Source organism: Balaenoptera physalus (genome assembly GCF_965194825.1).
Source record: "Balaenoptera physalus genome assembly, chromosome: 17".
Taxonomy (NCBI): Eukaryota; Metazoa; Chordata; class Mammalia; order Artiodactyla; family Balaenopteridae; genus Balaenoptera; species Balaenoptera physalus.
Genome location: NC_138895.1, coordinates 69805659 through 69820998, shown reverse-complemented (window position 1 = coordinate 69820998; position 15340 = coordinate 69805659). Strand labels below are relative to the sequence as shown.

General features: G+C 45.4%; 1 protein-coding gene across 2 annotated transcripts in view; it reads left to right on the top strand.

The window, feature by feature from the left end:
• Positions 1-4369: 4369 nt before the first annotated feature.
• FBXO32 (F-box protein 32) overlaps positions 4370-15340 on the top strand; it is a 34679-nt gene continuing 23708 nt past the window's right edge. The window contains exons 1-4 of one of the 2 annotated variants that reach the window (XM_082433226.1): positions 4370-5787; positions 11639-11751; positions 12610-12659; positions 13837-13929. In XM_082433226.1, coding sequence (XP_082289352.1) covers positions 5672-5787; positions 11639-11751; positions 12610-12659; positions 13837-13929 — 372 coding nt within the window. In that variant the 5' untranslated portion in view covers positions 4370-5671. The remainder of the gene's footprint in view (positions 5788-11638; positions 11752-12609; positions 12660-13836; positions 13930-15340) is intronic. The other variant, XM_082433225.1, reaches the window with a different exon arrangement.

The window sequence follows — 15340 nt, the reverse complement described above, 5'->3', positions numbered from 1 at the left end:
GCACTGTTATAGGTACCTTTATACATATTACTTCAATCTCACAATACCCTCTGAGGTAGGTACTGTCATCATTCCCATTTCACAAATGAGGGAAAAGGAGCACAGAGAGGTTAAGTAACTTGCCCAAGGTCACACAGCTATTTAAGTAGGGAACTATGATTTGAACCCAGTCAATCTGGCTCCAGTTGGGGTTGAAGGTAGACTTGGGTACCAGCCTGGGTTCCACCACATACTAGCTGAGTTATCCTAGGCAAGCTATTTAACTTTTCTGAGCCTCAGTCTCCTCATCTATAAAATGGGAATAATGATACTTAGCTCACAGGCTTTTGTGAGGAGTGTTAAACAGGATTATGTTTGCAAAGTGCTTGGCACACATCTTTAGCATGGCTAATATCTGCCATCAAGGTAACAAGCACATTAAAACATCTTTTTCTAGGATTTTGACCACCTTCTCTATTTGTCTCACCGACTGGTAAGGCACCATTTTTGGAGAATTCAGATATGCAGGGCAGGACTGCATATCTGAACTCTCCCACCTCCCTATTCTGCGATGTCCTTAGAAATAATATGTCAATAGGTAAAGACATGGGACTAACAGCATCCCACAGTAGTTCAACATTTATTGTGTTATTTATGGTTTATCTGTCATGTACCAAGCACCATGCTAGGCACTGTGACGACTAAACCACTAAGAAACAGCCCTGACAACAAGGAGCTCACAGTCCCATAGGGGAGAAGCACATGTAAATAATCAAATACCCAGCATGTGATCTGGTCAATCTGTTGCCCAAAGCTGTTCAGGAGTGGCAGAGGCTCGGTATCCGTGCAATGGAACTCATGGCCAAACTATCCTGTGCGTTGCTCAAACCATCAGGCCTCACTTGTCCTCCCCAGTCTGTGCCTTGTGAAATTCTCAGAGTATCCTTCTGCCTCTATATCTTGAGTCCAAAGCCATTACACTGATATTTTGTCTTTGTGGTTCTCAAATGCTCAGCCATGATAAGGATTCCAATTCCAGAGGCTTTGCAAAGTCAAGTCAACATCTAATGTGAAGGTAACTGGTCTAGACATGGCCTAGCACATTCTTTATCTTGAAGGGCTCAGCATTACAAGGCTTCCTAGTTAGAAACCATGTGTTGGAAGAAGTGTCAAGTTGGATTTTTAATGGTGTGGGAAATCTAAAGCAGTCACTCATACTTCAGTAAAGGCTGAGCTAAGATATGATAGCCACATTTTTTTTTTTTGAGAAGGAGAAAACCAAAGGACTAGAGACAAACACTGAGGCTTCCTGAGATTAGTTCTTCCCCAAAAAGACAAGGACCCAAAAACTGTGATTTCCTACTTGTGCTTGAATCTTGAATCTTTCAAATTAAAACTTTCACAAACTTTTATCTACTCAACCCTTTGTAGTAGTCAGCTATTGACACAATAATTCTGTATAATAAAAGATGACAATAATCTCAGTAGCATTCCATAATAAACATTTATTTCTTGCTAACATAACTGTAGGACAACTGGGGTGTTTGCTCCATGTGTCACATCCTAGGACCAAAGCTTGAGGAGCAGTGGCTACCCCAGGTATGCTCTTGCCAGGGTGCTGGTAGAAGTACAAGAGGACTAGCCCAATCAGACAAGCACACACATCATATCCTCTATATTCTCTGCTCACATCATAGCCACTAGCATCCCATTGGCCAAAGCAAGTTACATGGCCAAGGCTAATGCCAAGAATCAGGGAAGTACCAACTTTGGACTATACTACAAAGCTACAGTAATCAAAACATCATGGTACTGGCAAGAAAAACAGACACATAGATCAATGGAACAGAATAGAGAGCCCAGAAATAAGCCTATGCACCTATGGTCAATTAATGTACAACAAAGGAGGCAAGAATATACAATGGAGAAAAGACAGTCTCTTCAATAATTAGTGGTGCTGGGAAAACTGGATAGCTACATGTAAAAGAATGAGAAAAGAACATTTCCTCATGCCATATACAAAAATGAGCTCAAAATTAAAGATATAAGACCTGAAACCATAAAACTTCTAGAAGAGAACATAGGCAGAGTACTCTTTGACATAAATGGTAACAATATTTTTCATATCTATCTCCTAAGGCAAAAGAAATAAAAGTAAAAATAAACAAATGGAACCTAATTAAACTTAAAAGCTTTTTCACAGTAAAGGAAACCATCAACAAAATGAAAAGACTACCTACTGATTGGGAGAAAATATTTGCAAATGATACAATCGACAAGGGGTTAATATCCAAAATATATATATAAACAGTTTATACAACTCAATATCAAAAAAACAACCTGATTAAAAAATGGGCAGACCTGAGTAGACATTTTTCCAAAGAAGACATACAGATGGCTAACATGAAAAGATGCTCAACATCACTAACTATTAGAGACATGTAAATCAAAACAACAATAAGATATCACTCACAACTGTCAGAATGGCTATTATCTAAAAGTCTACAAATAACAAATGTTGGTGAGGTTGTGGATGTACACTGTTAGTGGGAATGTAAACTGGTGCAGCCACTATGGAAAATAGTATGGAGGTTCCTCAAAAAACTAAAAAATAGAGTTACCATATGATCCAGCAATCCCACTCCTGGCAATATATCCAAAAAAAATGAAAACACTAAATTGAAAAGATACATGCACCCCAATGTTCATAGCAGCACTATTTACGATAGCCAAGATATGGAAGCAACCCAAGTGTCCATCAGCAGACAAATGGATAAAGAAGATGTGATACACACACACACACACACACACACACACACACACAAATGGAATGTTACTCAGCCATAAAAAAGAATAAAATTCTGCCATTTGCAGAAAGGTGGATAGACCTAGAAAGTAGTATGCTTAGTGAAATAAGTCAAAGACAAATATTTTACTTTATCACTTATATGTGGAATCTAAAAAATAAAAATGAATATACAGTATATAGCAAAACAGAAACAGACTCAGAGAACAAAAAAATAGATATTAGTGGGGAGGGAGGGGCCAAGATAGGGGTAGGGGATTAAGAGACAGAAACTACTATATACAAAATAGATATGCAACAAGGATATATTGTACGGCACAGGGAATTACAGCCATTATTTTATAATAACTTTAAATGGAGTATAATCTATGAAAACACTGAATCATTACACTGAAACTAATATAATACTGTAAGTCAACTATACTTCAATTTTAAAAAAAGAATCAGGGAGTTACATATTATTAAGAGGCCATGGGCCATGTGAGTGCACTACACTACCAAAGAGGAAAGAACTGGCAACAATAATCCCATTTAACACACTTTCTAAACAATCCTGAAAGGTAGGCATTTATAGGCTCTACTCTTTCTTGACAGCTGAGGAAACTGTGCCTCCAGAATTTGTCATTCATGCAGGTCAGACAGACAGTATGTTGCTCTAGCAGAAATAAAATTCAAATCTTCTGACTTCTATAGTTTCTACAGAGATGTAGTTTGCTGACATGTAACTAGCATGCATCTTTAATAATCACATCTCTTAATTATGCTCCCTTACAGGAATCAATTCTCTCCAACAAAGGCCAGACCCAACACTGTCTCATCTGTCAGCATGATCTTAGTGACTATCATTTATTTGGGACCTTCTGCAGTGTTTTTACAAGATATTTTTACTATAACTATGCTAATAAATTATTTATGGTGGAAAACCTGAATCAGAAAACTCTGGCTACTTGAAAACAGACTTTATTAAAAACACCTCCTTTCCCCTCCAACATGTACCCTCCCAAGGCACACACAATTCCTTTGTCTACTCTGAGCCTTAAAGATTGCACAGAGTCGGTGGGACAATGTTGATGGCTGCAGAGGAAGGGGTGTGGAAGAATCAAGGAATCAAGTGGAAGCTAATTATTGAGCATGCAGATTTTACTCTGCTGTGACCACTCTTTGCAATCTAATTGACAAATGGAACAGACTGCAAAGCATCGTAAGTAGAAGTCATGAAGAACAAGAAGATACCCTGATGTCAGCAGCTTCCCGTATGTATTCACCTACTCATTGGACAAATAGTTATCTAAGGCCTACTCTGGGCCTTGCAAGGTGCTGGAGCTGGGATACCCCCAAAACAAGACGGTTGATCTCTCCTGGAGATTACATTCTGCAGAGAGTGGTAGCTTGTTACCAAAAAGCAAACAGGATAATTTCCGATTGTACTGTGGATTGTGAAGAAACTAGCCTTGTGACCCTGAGTAAGTCACTGGTTTAACCCTTCTCAGGGGCCCTCGGTGCCCTCATCTGGAAAACCAGAACTGCCACACTGGGCCCCCCTCCCGCCCCCGCCCCCGCCCCCCGCCGCGGTTTCAAGGATTAGGTTAATAAACTGAGGTCTGTGAGGGCCTCGGACTCCCGGGCATCGCCTCCTCACTGTGGACTTTTACCGAACTTCCTTTAGTCCCCAGCAGTCGGGAGGAGGCGCATTCTGGGCCCCTCTCCCTAAACGCTCACCAAAACTAAAACAAAACTCCTGGCTTGATTATTTTCCCAGGAGAGCCTAATAGCCCAGAGGATGCCGAACAGCAGTAAGGGGAAAGGGGCTTCGCGGTTCTTCGTAATAAAATCCCATTCCCCGGCGCCCTAGACCCGGGCCAGGCGCCAGCGCTGCTCGCTTAGGGTGCCCACAGTGGGGTGGAGGACTGTCCCTGCTCTCCACTCCCACCGCGCGGGGACCAGCTGCCGCCTGGCCTCCTTCTCCTCCCTTTGCCACCTCGGAGACAGGCCTGACAGCCGACTCTTTAACAGTCCTGGGGCAGGGTGAGGTGGGGGGGCTGTCCCCCCGCCCCATTCCCGCCTCGCGGTGGGTCCCCTCCTTCGCCCAAGAGCGGGTCTAGGCAGCGAGAGAGGCCAAGGAGGCTGCGCCCTCCTACCCGGCTCCGGGCCGCGCTGTGCCGGGCCCCGGCTCCTGCAGGGGTGCTCTGGATCGCGGGGCTCGATTGTGACAGCTCGCGGTTGGGAAGGGTGCCGTCCTTTCTTCCCACCCCCCGCCCCGCAGCGATCCAGACGCCACTCGGGCCTCCTCCTCCCTGCACCTCGCCAGGCCGGGAGCTGCAGGAGGACGGGGCGCAGTTTCCCGAGTGCCCGGCCTCAATCTCGCGGCTGCAGAAGCTGCGCCCTGGGGGCGGGGTGGGAGCAGAAGGGCCAGAGGCGAAGGGGCAGTGGGAGCCCCGGCCCCGCGGCGCGGCTTCAAGTTTCCACCAGCAAGCGGTTGTGCAACAGCCAGAAGACCAGGAGCCGAGGGCGCCTCGGAAAACAAGCCGAGCCTATAAACAAAGCCACGTGGCCTCCGGGCTGGGGGGGCCGGGCTAAGAGCAGGCGCCTCTTCCGGCAACAAAGAGCCGCGGCCAGCGGCCCGGGATAAATACGGCGGCCGGGAGAGCAGCGCAGCACTCCAGCGAGTCTCGCGCGCCCGGCGACCCTCCACAGCGCCCCCCGCGAGCGCAGGTACCCCGCTCCGCACCCCCGATCCCGCAGCCCTCCACTCGGGTTCCCTGCAGCCGCGCCCTCACCGGCCCCGGCACCCCGAGCATCCGCCCAGGGCGGCGCGTCCCCAAGGCCGCCGGGCCAGTCCCGTCCATCACTCCGTCGCGTCCATCCGTCGCGTCCGTTGGCAGTGCCATGCCATTCCTCGGGCAGGACTGGCGGTCCCCCGGGCAGAGCTGGGTGAAGACGGCCGATGGCTGGAAGCGCTTCCTGGATGAGAAGAGCGGCAGCTTCGTGAACGACCTCAGCAGGTGAGGGGATCGCCACTAATTTCAGCTGCGCAGAACTGACCCGGTTGGTCTCCGGGAGCGGGTCGGGTGACTGGGACGCAGGCCGGGCTGGAACAGGGTGAGGAGGGAGACCCTGACCAGAAGGATGGAAGTGAATTGCCCGGGTTTCTGCAGAGGTCGCCAGAGCACGGGATTCGGGGTATTTGGTTTCTCTTATGGTTCAAGGTCAGAGTCTCCAAGTGGGCACGACTCTTTACAGAACCCCGTGTCCCTCTGAGAATCTGACGACAAACGCGGATCTAGTCCCCAAACGCTAAAGCTTAAACACACAACTTCAGGGGTCCCCTGCCTTAAAGGACACCGGTATCGCGCGGTTTGCGGGTCGGGGCGCCGGCGAGTGGGCTGCACAGCTTTCACTCTGAGGTGGCGGGGCTCCGAGCACAAGTCTGGAGACGGGATTGCACACGGGTCCCGTCCGGAGCACCTCCAGGCTCTTCCCACGCACAGGCGACCACAGAGTGGGCAGAGAGGATGAGTAACCAGGAAGGGGCGGCCAGATGGTCCCTGGGGCACCAGCGCTTGCGGGCGGACTTGCGGAGCCATGGTAAGGACTCAGAAACAGAGCCGCGGAGGAGGGAAGGGAGGCGGGGCATGGATACCACAAGCCTTCTACTTCTGGAAGGACGGCGTCTTTGCACCTGTTTCCTCGGTGGCCCTTTCGGTCAGTTTTCTGTGTATAGTGAGTGCGCCCCCATTTCAATTGATGCCTATCACCTGCAGAAAGCCCACCTGGCTTGGGTGAGCCTCTGGACTCAAGTTCCACCTGAGCTCTGTCAGTCTGGTCGAAAATCCGAGGTCCACCGTGCCTGATGCTCCGCTTCGTTAATAACACAGGGAAGCAGCGACTAATGAGTTAGGTGGTCTGGAGTCCGTCTGTCATGATCTCCACAGATGGCTTCCGGATCGCTGCCATTTGGCCCAGAGGGGATCAGTGCAGACCGCTTACCCTTGGGTGCCTTTATCCCGGGCCTTTGCTGAAAACCACTGCTCCACACCCCCAGACCTTAAATTGACTTCAGTGGAGAGTTCTGTACCTGGGCCAGCTTCCCACTCAGATTTACCAGTGGTTGTTTGGCTGAGCCCCTGGCACTCACACGAAAACTATCAAGGAAAAATCGTTATTGCCTTGTCCTGACCTCCAGAGCCCCACACCTGTTTGTGATTTGTAAAGCATCACCTTTTGTCTTCCAATGGGAAAAAATATTTAACCTTGTGCGTCTGCCAGGAGAGACAAGAGCACATTGACCTTTATGTTAAAGACACTTTGAAGCAGTCCCTGGGGTGTTTGGGGAGCACTATAAAGAAATCTTATTTATGGAAAACCAGATAATTTACAGGAAAATAAAAAGACCAACTGCTGTCACTAGACTCTTTTAAGGGACTCTAGTTACCAATTAGGCCTAAATTATTCTCCCTAGACTAAAAGCTTATTTTTATTTTAGTAGAGTAGAAACTTCCTTCCTTCCTCCTCATTCCTAAGAAATGAGGATCTAATATTTTAGTGCTTTATTTTTGTGTAACAGTTTGGATTCTTTCTAGGGAGGTGCAGTCATGATCTGCTGAGCTGTGTCACAGTGGCCCACCCAGATACAACTGTAGGATGCTCCTCAGCAGGAAACAGACCATGGGGTTCAGCAGGAGAGGCTCAAAATGCAGAGCCTCTGGTTCGCATAAACATTCACACTGTATCTGCTCCAGGAGATAAGCGGGTATCACTCCTATATCCAAGTAAATAGTGGTGCCTCTCCCTCCACAGTAGGGGAGACCTGGAGAAGGTTTTACCTTACCACAAAAGTTTAACCCAGGCTGGAATCAGGTAGCTTCCCACCCCCTCTCCCCTTCTTGAATCGCCTTTCTTTCCTCCATTTTCACGCTTTCTGAGCTAGAACTGTCACCACCACCATCATCACAAACGGTGATCGATATAGTGACCACCTGTGGCTCTTTGATGAGTCATTTGAGGAATCATTTGGTAGCTCCTAGCAAAGCAGCTGGCTGTTTGTTTGCAGAGTGTTTTTTTCCCCCAGCAATTGTAAACAATTCCTTCCCTACTTAGCATGAGAAGTCTGCCAACTTCTTAAAAGCAGTTGGCCTTCTGAGACCTGGTTTTGTAGTCTCGAATATCCCCACTGTTTTCAGTCTTGGTGATGTTTCCCTGTGATGTCAGGTTTGGGCTGAGCGCCTGCCTACTCAGGTGAAGTTGAATGCCTCCCCTGTTAGGAGCAAAGAAGGCAGGCCCTTTTGAAAGGGAGGGAGCGGGTGGATGTAAAACAGAGGCCTGCAGGGGCCTCATGCACTTACTCTGATTCCACCTACCATTCTGTGAGCTGCCTGAACAGGAGAGAGGGATGAGGGTGCACTTGGTGTAGTGCAGCCTGGGGACAGTGTTTTTGTGTTGACCACAGTTTGTCTGCCCAGCGTACCTTCTCTGGACTCTGCTGGCCATTCTCTCTGTGGTCCAGGGCCCTGTCCTCTTCCAGCAGCAGAATGTTACAAAACCCCATCACAGCTAAGTGCCCTGAACTGAGATCATGGGAGGATTTCAGATAAGCTTCAAGCAGGGCCCCTTGTGAAAAAGTTGAAACTACATAAGATGGAAGAGGAATGGCAAGTGTTACATTCGAGGAAAGAGTTCGGCATGAATTGGAGCGATCCAAGAATGCTTCAAGGAAGTGATGGTTGAGCCACCTCGCATGCAGTCTTCCTCACCAACAACCCCCAATCCCGCCCCAGACCACCTCCAGGATGAGTAATCTCAGCTCCCTGAGCCTGGGCCACTCTTCTGCAAGCCTGCAGTTGAAAACTCCAATGTTGCTTTCCAGTACAGCTAAGGCTGAACCAGGAAGCAGGAAGTTTACTTCAGTGCCCTGGATGAGTTAGTGCATAAGCAAATAAAAATAATAGTTAAGATTTTATGAGTGCTTACTGTGTGCAAGGCACTGTTCTAAGAGCTACATACACTAGGCTGTTTGTTTTGCCAGAACAATCTGGTTACTAGCCATGTGAGCTTGACAAATTGGGTATGTATTGGAGCAAATTAGCATAGAACTCATTGGCCTTAATCTACAACTAAGCCCTTTGGGGTAGGCCACAGCTTTCTTAAATGGCCTGTTATTACAAATGAAATGAGAAATAGGGCTTTTTTTTTTTTTTTTTTCCTTCCCTCCCTTTATCTCTGCTGCCAAATGGGCTTATTTTGAAATCTTTCACTTTTTCTAAAGTTGTCTTTAAGTATCTTCGTATGTGTGTGTTGACAGTACAGGGCTGGACGAGGTCTTTTTTCTTATTCTAGGCCTGTGCCTATAAAAATCAAGATTAGTAAGAACTGACTATAATATAGCAACTTTCTGGTTATTATTGAATTTAATGAAGAAAGCAGCCTCTTTAAATGGTTTTGCTTATTTGAAAAAAAAAAATGTCGTGGTTCCTAAATGGTGGTGGCTTTTCTTGTTCAAAATTTCAGTTGTAATTTTCCACTGGCTTTGCATTTTCTTGAAATGGACATAATTGAACTCTCAAAATAGCCTCTAACTGAAATATATTATTGCTTAAAAGAAAACATATAAGCAGGCAACACAAATAAACCCCATAGCCCTTCCTTCCAGGCCCTACCTCTGAAGTCCAAAACCTATTGTCTAAGTGAAAAGTGCAGGGTTTCTCTTCGGTTAAAGCTTTTCCACATTCTCCAGTGGGAGAGCATCATCAGTTATGTCAAGTTCTTCTTAAACTAGCTTTGGAAATGAGTCACTTGGGCTTAAAGCAGGTTATTGTTGTTTCTGTGAGGAAAGCAAGTGCTCAAATTCCTTTGAGGAATGTTTTCAATTAGAAAAGAATAAGATGAAATATAAATATTTAACATTGCTAAGGAATGGTCACAATCTATGGCCCAGGCTCTGAAAACGTTCTGCTAAACCTTAAATGTGTGATTGAGAATAAGGCAGCTTCATTTTATGGTTCTCTCTATGTGGAACTCAGGCTGTAGGCTTTTGTTCATGGTGCATGTGCAAGTTTCCTTTAAAAATAAGGCTTCGTGTGGTATTTTTACACAAAATGGCCTAACTTTGTTTTCTAAAGCTGTTCTCAGCTTTGGTACATCATGGACCAATCAAGTGACTTTCCATCGTTCTCCCTTCTCCTCAGCATTGATTGAAATTTCTTAAGTTAGCTCTAAGGGCTCAGAGTTCTGCTCTCCCTTTCTTCTGCCCCTCTTTTCCTGCTGACCTTGGTGCAAGTCAACTGATTGGTCGGTGGTTTTGTGCCTCTATAGCTGTGCAAGCAGACAAACACACACTCACGTGTGACACAAAGCTGGACCCAAAACATTCACCCTGGGCTCACTTAAGAAAGTGCCTCTAAGAGAGCGCATTTCTGCAGTAATCGCTCCTGAAACCTAAAAATATCCTGTTTCCCTCAATGAAAAGGAGAAGGCTAATGATATTAGGAAACTCAGTAAATGGTATTAAGCATGGCCTTCTGAGGCAAGATTAACAAATGACTGATTATCTATCAAGCCTATCCCTATGGGTCCAGAAACACTGAGTATATTGTTGGTAATGTCACGTGTAAGCATGTTAGCAAGATACTTATTGTACTTATTGAAGTGCTACTGGAGAGACCATTGTAGCAACAGGATACTGGAAACTGTCTCAGCCCCTCTTTTTTCTTTTACATAATATCCATACAATGGAGAAGTGCAGGTGTACCTCATCTTATCCAACAGATGTAGGTCCAAAAAAGATATAAATTAAATCATATTTTAAATTCAGCAGAAGAACTCAGAAAAGTAAAGGCCTCTAATATATGGCTGATGTAAGGGGAAACAAACCCTAATTGATGTTTTACTGGTTGGCATTATAAATCCTGCCTGGCGCATGCCCACGGGGGTTGGGGGGATCGGGGAACCTATCTTCTCATTGTACCTCAGTATTTCTCCTGCATTCCTTCTGTGGAAGCTCTTCAGAGATTTACTCTGAAGTCCCATTGCATAATAGAATAGAACTCAGTCAGCCCCCCAAATGACAGCTCAGCTCAGCTTACTGAAGGAAATATGCCCCTGACCCAAGTTGAACTACACATCTTTAGTGACCTGTGAATTGGCCAGTTCTGTCTTTTCAGCTCTTATAAAGTATAAGTTGTAAATACAGCTTGTTTCATTTAGGACTCAAGGTCTTCACCTCACAGCATGATGCCTAGTGTTAGTCAAGGAATTATATAAAACCTAAACAACTAGTACTGTACACTAAACATCTCCTAGAAATGCAGTCTGTAAGTCAGATTTTTGTAAATGTTTTAAAGGCACGGGAGCATGCTAGTTAAAAGCAGCTTGGGTACACTGTAAATAGGTGAATTGTATGGTATGTGAATTATATCTCCATAAAGCAGTATTTTTGAAAAGCAGCTTGGGGTGGATGTTTTTGCAAAATGAAAGTATTGTGTATTATAGTGATACCAGTAACCATTCCTCTCCCTCCCTCCCTCCCCATCCATTCATCATTTTTGCTTAAAATAATGTTGTTGTACCCTGCGCGGCTCCTAAAGAGTGCAGGGCTGTGTGTCAAATACAATGGCGGACACTGTTGGGAATTCAAAAGAAGCAGAAGCCCCCGTCCCTGCCTTCCACAGAGATGTGACACTATTTCATCCCCGAAGAGGGAAGACTGGGCCCGTACAGACTTCTTTTGAGTGGTTACTTCATTGTTTTGTTTGAGGAGCATGTATGTTTGTGTTTTATAACGCAGTAAGCTATTTATAGAAACAGCTCATGTTAAAGTCTAGTTGTTAGCGCTCATCCCCTCTTGTCTGTTATTCCTAGTTACTGCAGCAAGGAAGTATACAATAAGGAGAATCTTTTCAACAGCCTGAACTATGATGTTGCAGCCAAGAAGAGAAAGAAGGACATGCTGAATAGCAAAACCAAAACTCAATGTAAGCCGTTTGTTGTGAACTTGAGAAGAAAGCTGTTTGAATATCATTATGATTGGGTTTTGGCAGGGGAACAAATCACACCTCACATGTTTGGCATCCGCTTTCATGTTGACTGTGTCATTCACAGAGGTTACCCGGATCTTTGCACTCAGAAACCTGGCTGTGCATTTTATGAGTGAGATTAATGTATTCTTTACAGTCGTGTTTATATGTCAGTTGCTAGTTGGGGTGTTTTTTCCCTGCTTGTCACTTATATTTGACATAGTTAATTTAGTTACTATTCAGTGGTATGGTCAGCTGAACCAGTTCCAGTGTGTGCTTTCGTTTGGAACTGTGTTTTGAGGCTTTGAACATAGATTTGTTTCTCCCTCTTCCCTTGTATAAATACTAGTAACATTTCTAGATGCTGGATGTAAGTATGAACAGAGAGTATAAAGTTCTATTAATAAGCAGGAATTACTGATCCTTAGTTTATTCCATCTGTACTGCATGGTTTCTTCATATTATCTGTTTTATTTCTACTTTTTATGGCCTTGTTTAACTTGTAAGCTTGGCATTTAACACAAACTCGTACTTGGGTATTAGATTTTTTTCTTTAATTTGGAGCTTTGGTATGCTCAATCTGAGTATCAAAGACTTGAAGTGCTTCTGACAAAGTAAATTACAACTCCAGTATTTATGCACTGCAGAAGTTAGGCATTTGCCTCCCCTTAGATTGTCAGTAGAGTCTTTGTACTTTTTTGTCAAAACTTTTTTTACACTTTGGAATAAATGAAAACAAAACAAGTTTAAAATCTTGGGCATGTTATAAATTTTAAAGCTGTGGGGTTTTGGGTTGTTTTTATTTTGTCTTTGTAGATTTCCACCAAGAAAAATGGATCTATGTTCACAAAGGAAGTACTAAAGAGGTGAGCACGCATCAGTTTATTAAGGAGTATGCTTAGCTTTATGCCTCCCCTGACAGGGTAGGGGCGAGACTGGGAAACTACTTCACATCATGACTGTCTTCTTGGATGTGGGTGGTGGAGGCCTGCAGCCCACTGCCTAGCCAGGCATCAGAGTTTGGGGCTACAGAGAGAGATGCAAAAGTCACTAGGTGGGCTCCCCAATCATTCAGTGAGATGATGTATGTAGAAATGCTTTATAAAGATTAATATTCCCATCTCAAACACACTATTATAAAGCTCTAGCCTTTCCCTCAGGACAGTGCCTCCCTTTTGTTCTAAGACCTCTTTTAGACTTCAACTCAATTCATTTTAGCCCTGGAAGGGTTAATCACTAAATACAGGAGAAGTTTTCGTGCTCACCCAGTGTGAGGCTGCATGAGCTAGATGCAGAAGAGAACAAGACACTGTAATATCTAAATTTGCATGGCACCTTATAAAACCCTTTTATGTACATTTTCCCGCTGCACAGGCATTTGCTCAGATAACTAGGATACAGGCAGTATGACAGATTGATAGAATTTCTATTGCTGTCAGGGACCTTGGAGAACATCTAGTTCGCTCTGTGACTTGAGGCCCTGAGAGGGCCAGGGATACACCCGAGACCACCCAGGTACTAGGAGCAGAGCTGGGACTGAGTCAGGGCTCTCTACACCCAGTGCCTTGTGTGTTCACAGAGAAAAGACCAAAACTTCTTTGGCTTCCTCATGAAGCCTTAAAAACGCTTCTGATGATCACAGAGAGAAAAGCACTAGAGATATGGCAGACAGAGTTGACACACATGGGGCTAATTCTTCCCCCAGGAGTATGTTACAGTGACCAACACACATCACATACCCAGCTCCCAACCTTTCCTTGGCAGGCAAGTACAAGTGCGTGCAGAGAAGAAGGGCCCAAATGGTACACGTCACGACTTTAGTCACTGACTAAAGCAGCTGTCGGCTGTACTACCCATCTTTGTGGCTCATGGTGGGGCAGGGCGCCAGGGGCCCAGGGGCCCAGGGGCCCAGAAAGGGCTGATCATGGCACAGGAAAGCAGCAGATGGCCATAGGTTACCTAACACAGCCACCAAGCTTGTCAGCAGGGTCCAGGCAGATTTTTCTGGAAAATTACCTCTGCACCCCCTGTTTTCACATTCAGCGCCATGGATATTGCACTTTGGGGGAAGCCTTCAACAGGCTGGACTTCTCAACTGCCATTCTGGATTCCAGAAGATTTAACTACGTCGTACGGGTAAGTCTCTGTAGATTATCCAGACTCTCAAGTTGATTTGTCTTTTCAGGTTGTCTTGAAGTAGTTCCCCGCCCCACCAAAAAAAAAAACAAACAACTTTTTAGGACCCTGGGGATTTTAAGGAAAGCAGAAAATGGATTCCTCAACTCCCCCCTCCCCCGATGTACTGCAGGTTCCTATATGGGTACTGAGAGCCACACAGGATGGATCCATCCATATGGATGTCCCTGAGACTGGCCCCCGCAGACAGGGGCCGCCGTAATACCTCACGTGGGCCACAGTGCAGGCAGCACAGGCTCTGGCAGTGAGATCAGCAACAGAGAATTCAGCAGAAAGCAAGTTGTAAAGCACCTTGGCTTGTTTTAAAAACTCTGTGCACCTCTGATTGTTCTCACTGTTCTTCTTGCCCGGCTTTAGCTGACTCTAGGTGACCCTAAGCCATTCTTGGTTTAAGCCTCAAAACTGGATGAGTTCAAAGCACCCCAGAACTACTTCCTCGTGACCCCCTTCCCCCACCCGCATGTAGTAACAATATTCAGTCCCAGGTTCACTTAAAGCTTGAAACTACCTGTTTGGCTCAGTTGCTTCCCATTTTAAACCCTATGTTGGAAAAAAATAATTTTTTAATGAGCTTTAGCAAAATATTAATGATGAAGGTAGTAAAGCAAGGAAGTCAAACCATGACCTTCAAGTCACTGATTCTTTTTAGTTGGTTGGTGGTTGTTTTTCTCCCTAAGCTCCCTTGTGTGTTTTTGTCAGTGGTTCCACCTGGGGGGGTAGCAGCTGTTTGGGTTTTAGGATCAGAAGTAGGAGGGAATTTACCCGCTGTGGGTGTTAGTTGGTTGGGTTTTTATTTTCTTTTTCCTGGGTTGTGCTTCTCGGTGCCATGTCATTGAGTCAGATGATTGCGAAGGCTCAGCCAGAGCGATGACATTCAAGCCCCCTTGAGGCCTGGATCATTCACCTGTCATCTGGGCAGATGTAGGGCTGGCCGTCCCAACTGACCTGATAAAAAATCCAGGCCTCTTGTAGGTTAGAAGCTCTGAGCTGAGCCCATGACCAGACCTGTCTAGTCTTCAGCTGAGCCCTTATTCCAGTCCAAAAGGGATGAAAATAAGAGACCTTCTTGATGAAATGTTCATGTCATTTCATCAAGACCCTGCCGCTTCTGGGAGGTCACTGCGGCCAGCCACCCAGTGCAGGCTGTTTGGAGTCAAGCCCGGGAAGATCTGGAAACTTGTTGCTAAGACTATGAATAGTTTCCATCCTCTAGGTGTTAGAGGAAGACACCCAGATCTGATGTCTTGATTCCAAACTGATCAGCATTTGGTCAGTTTTAAGACGGTTCTCCTTCCTACCTGTTCTCCTTCTCACAAGAAATAAAGCAAAGGAACAAGGATTCAGATAGTGA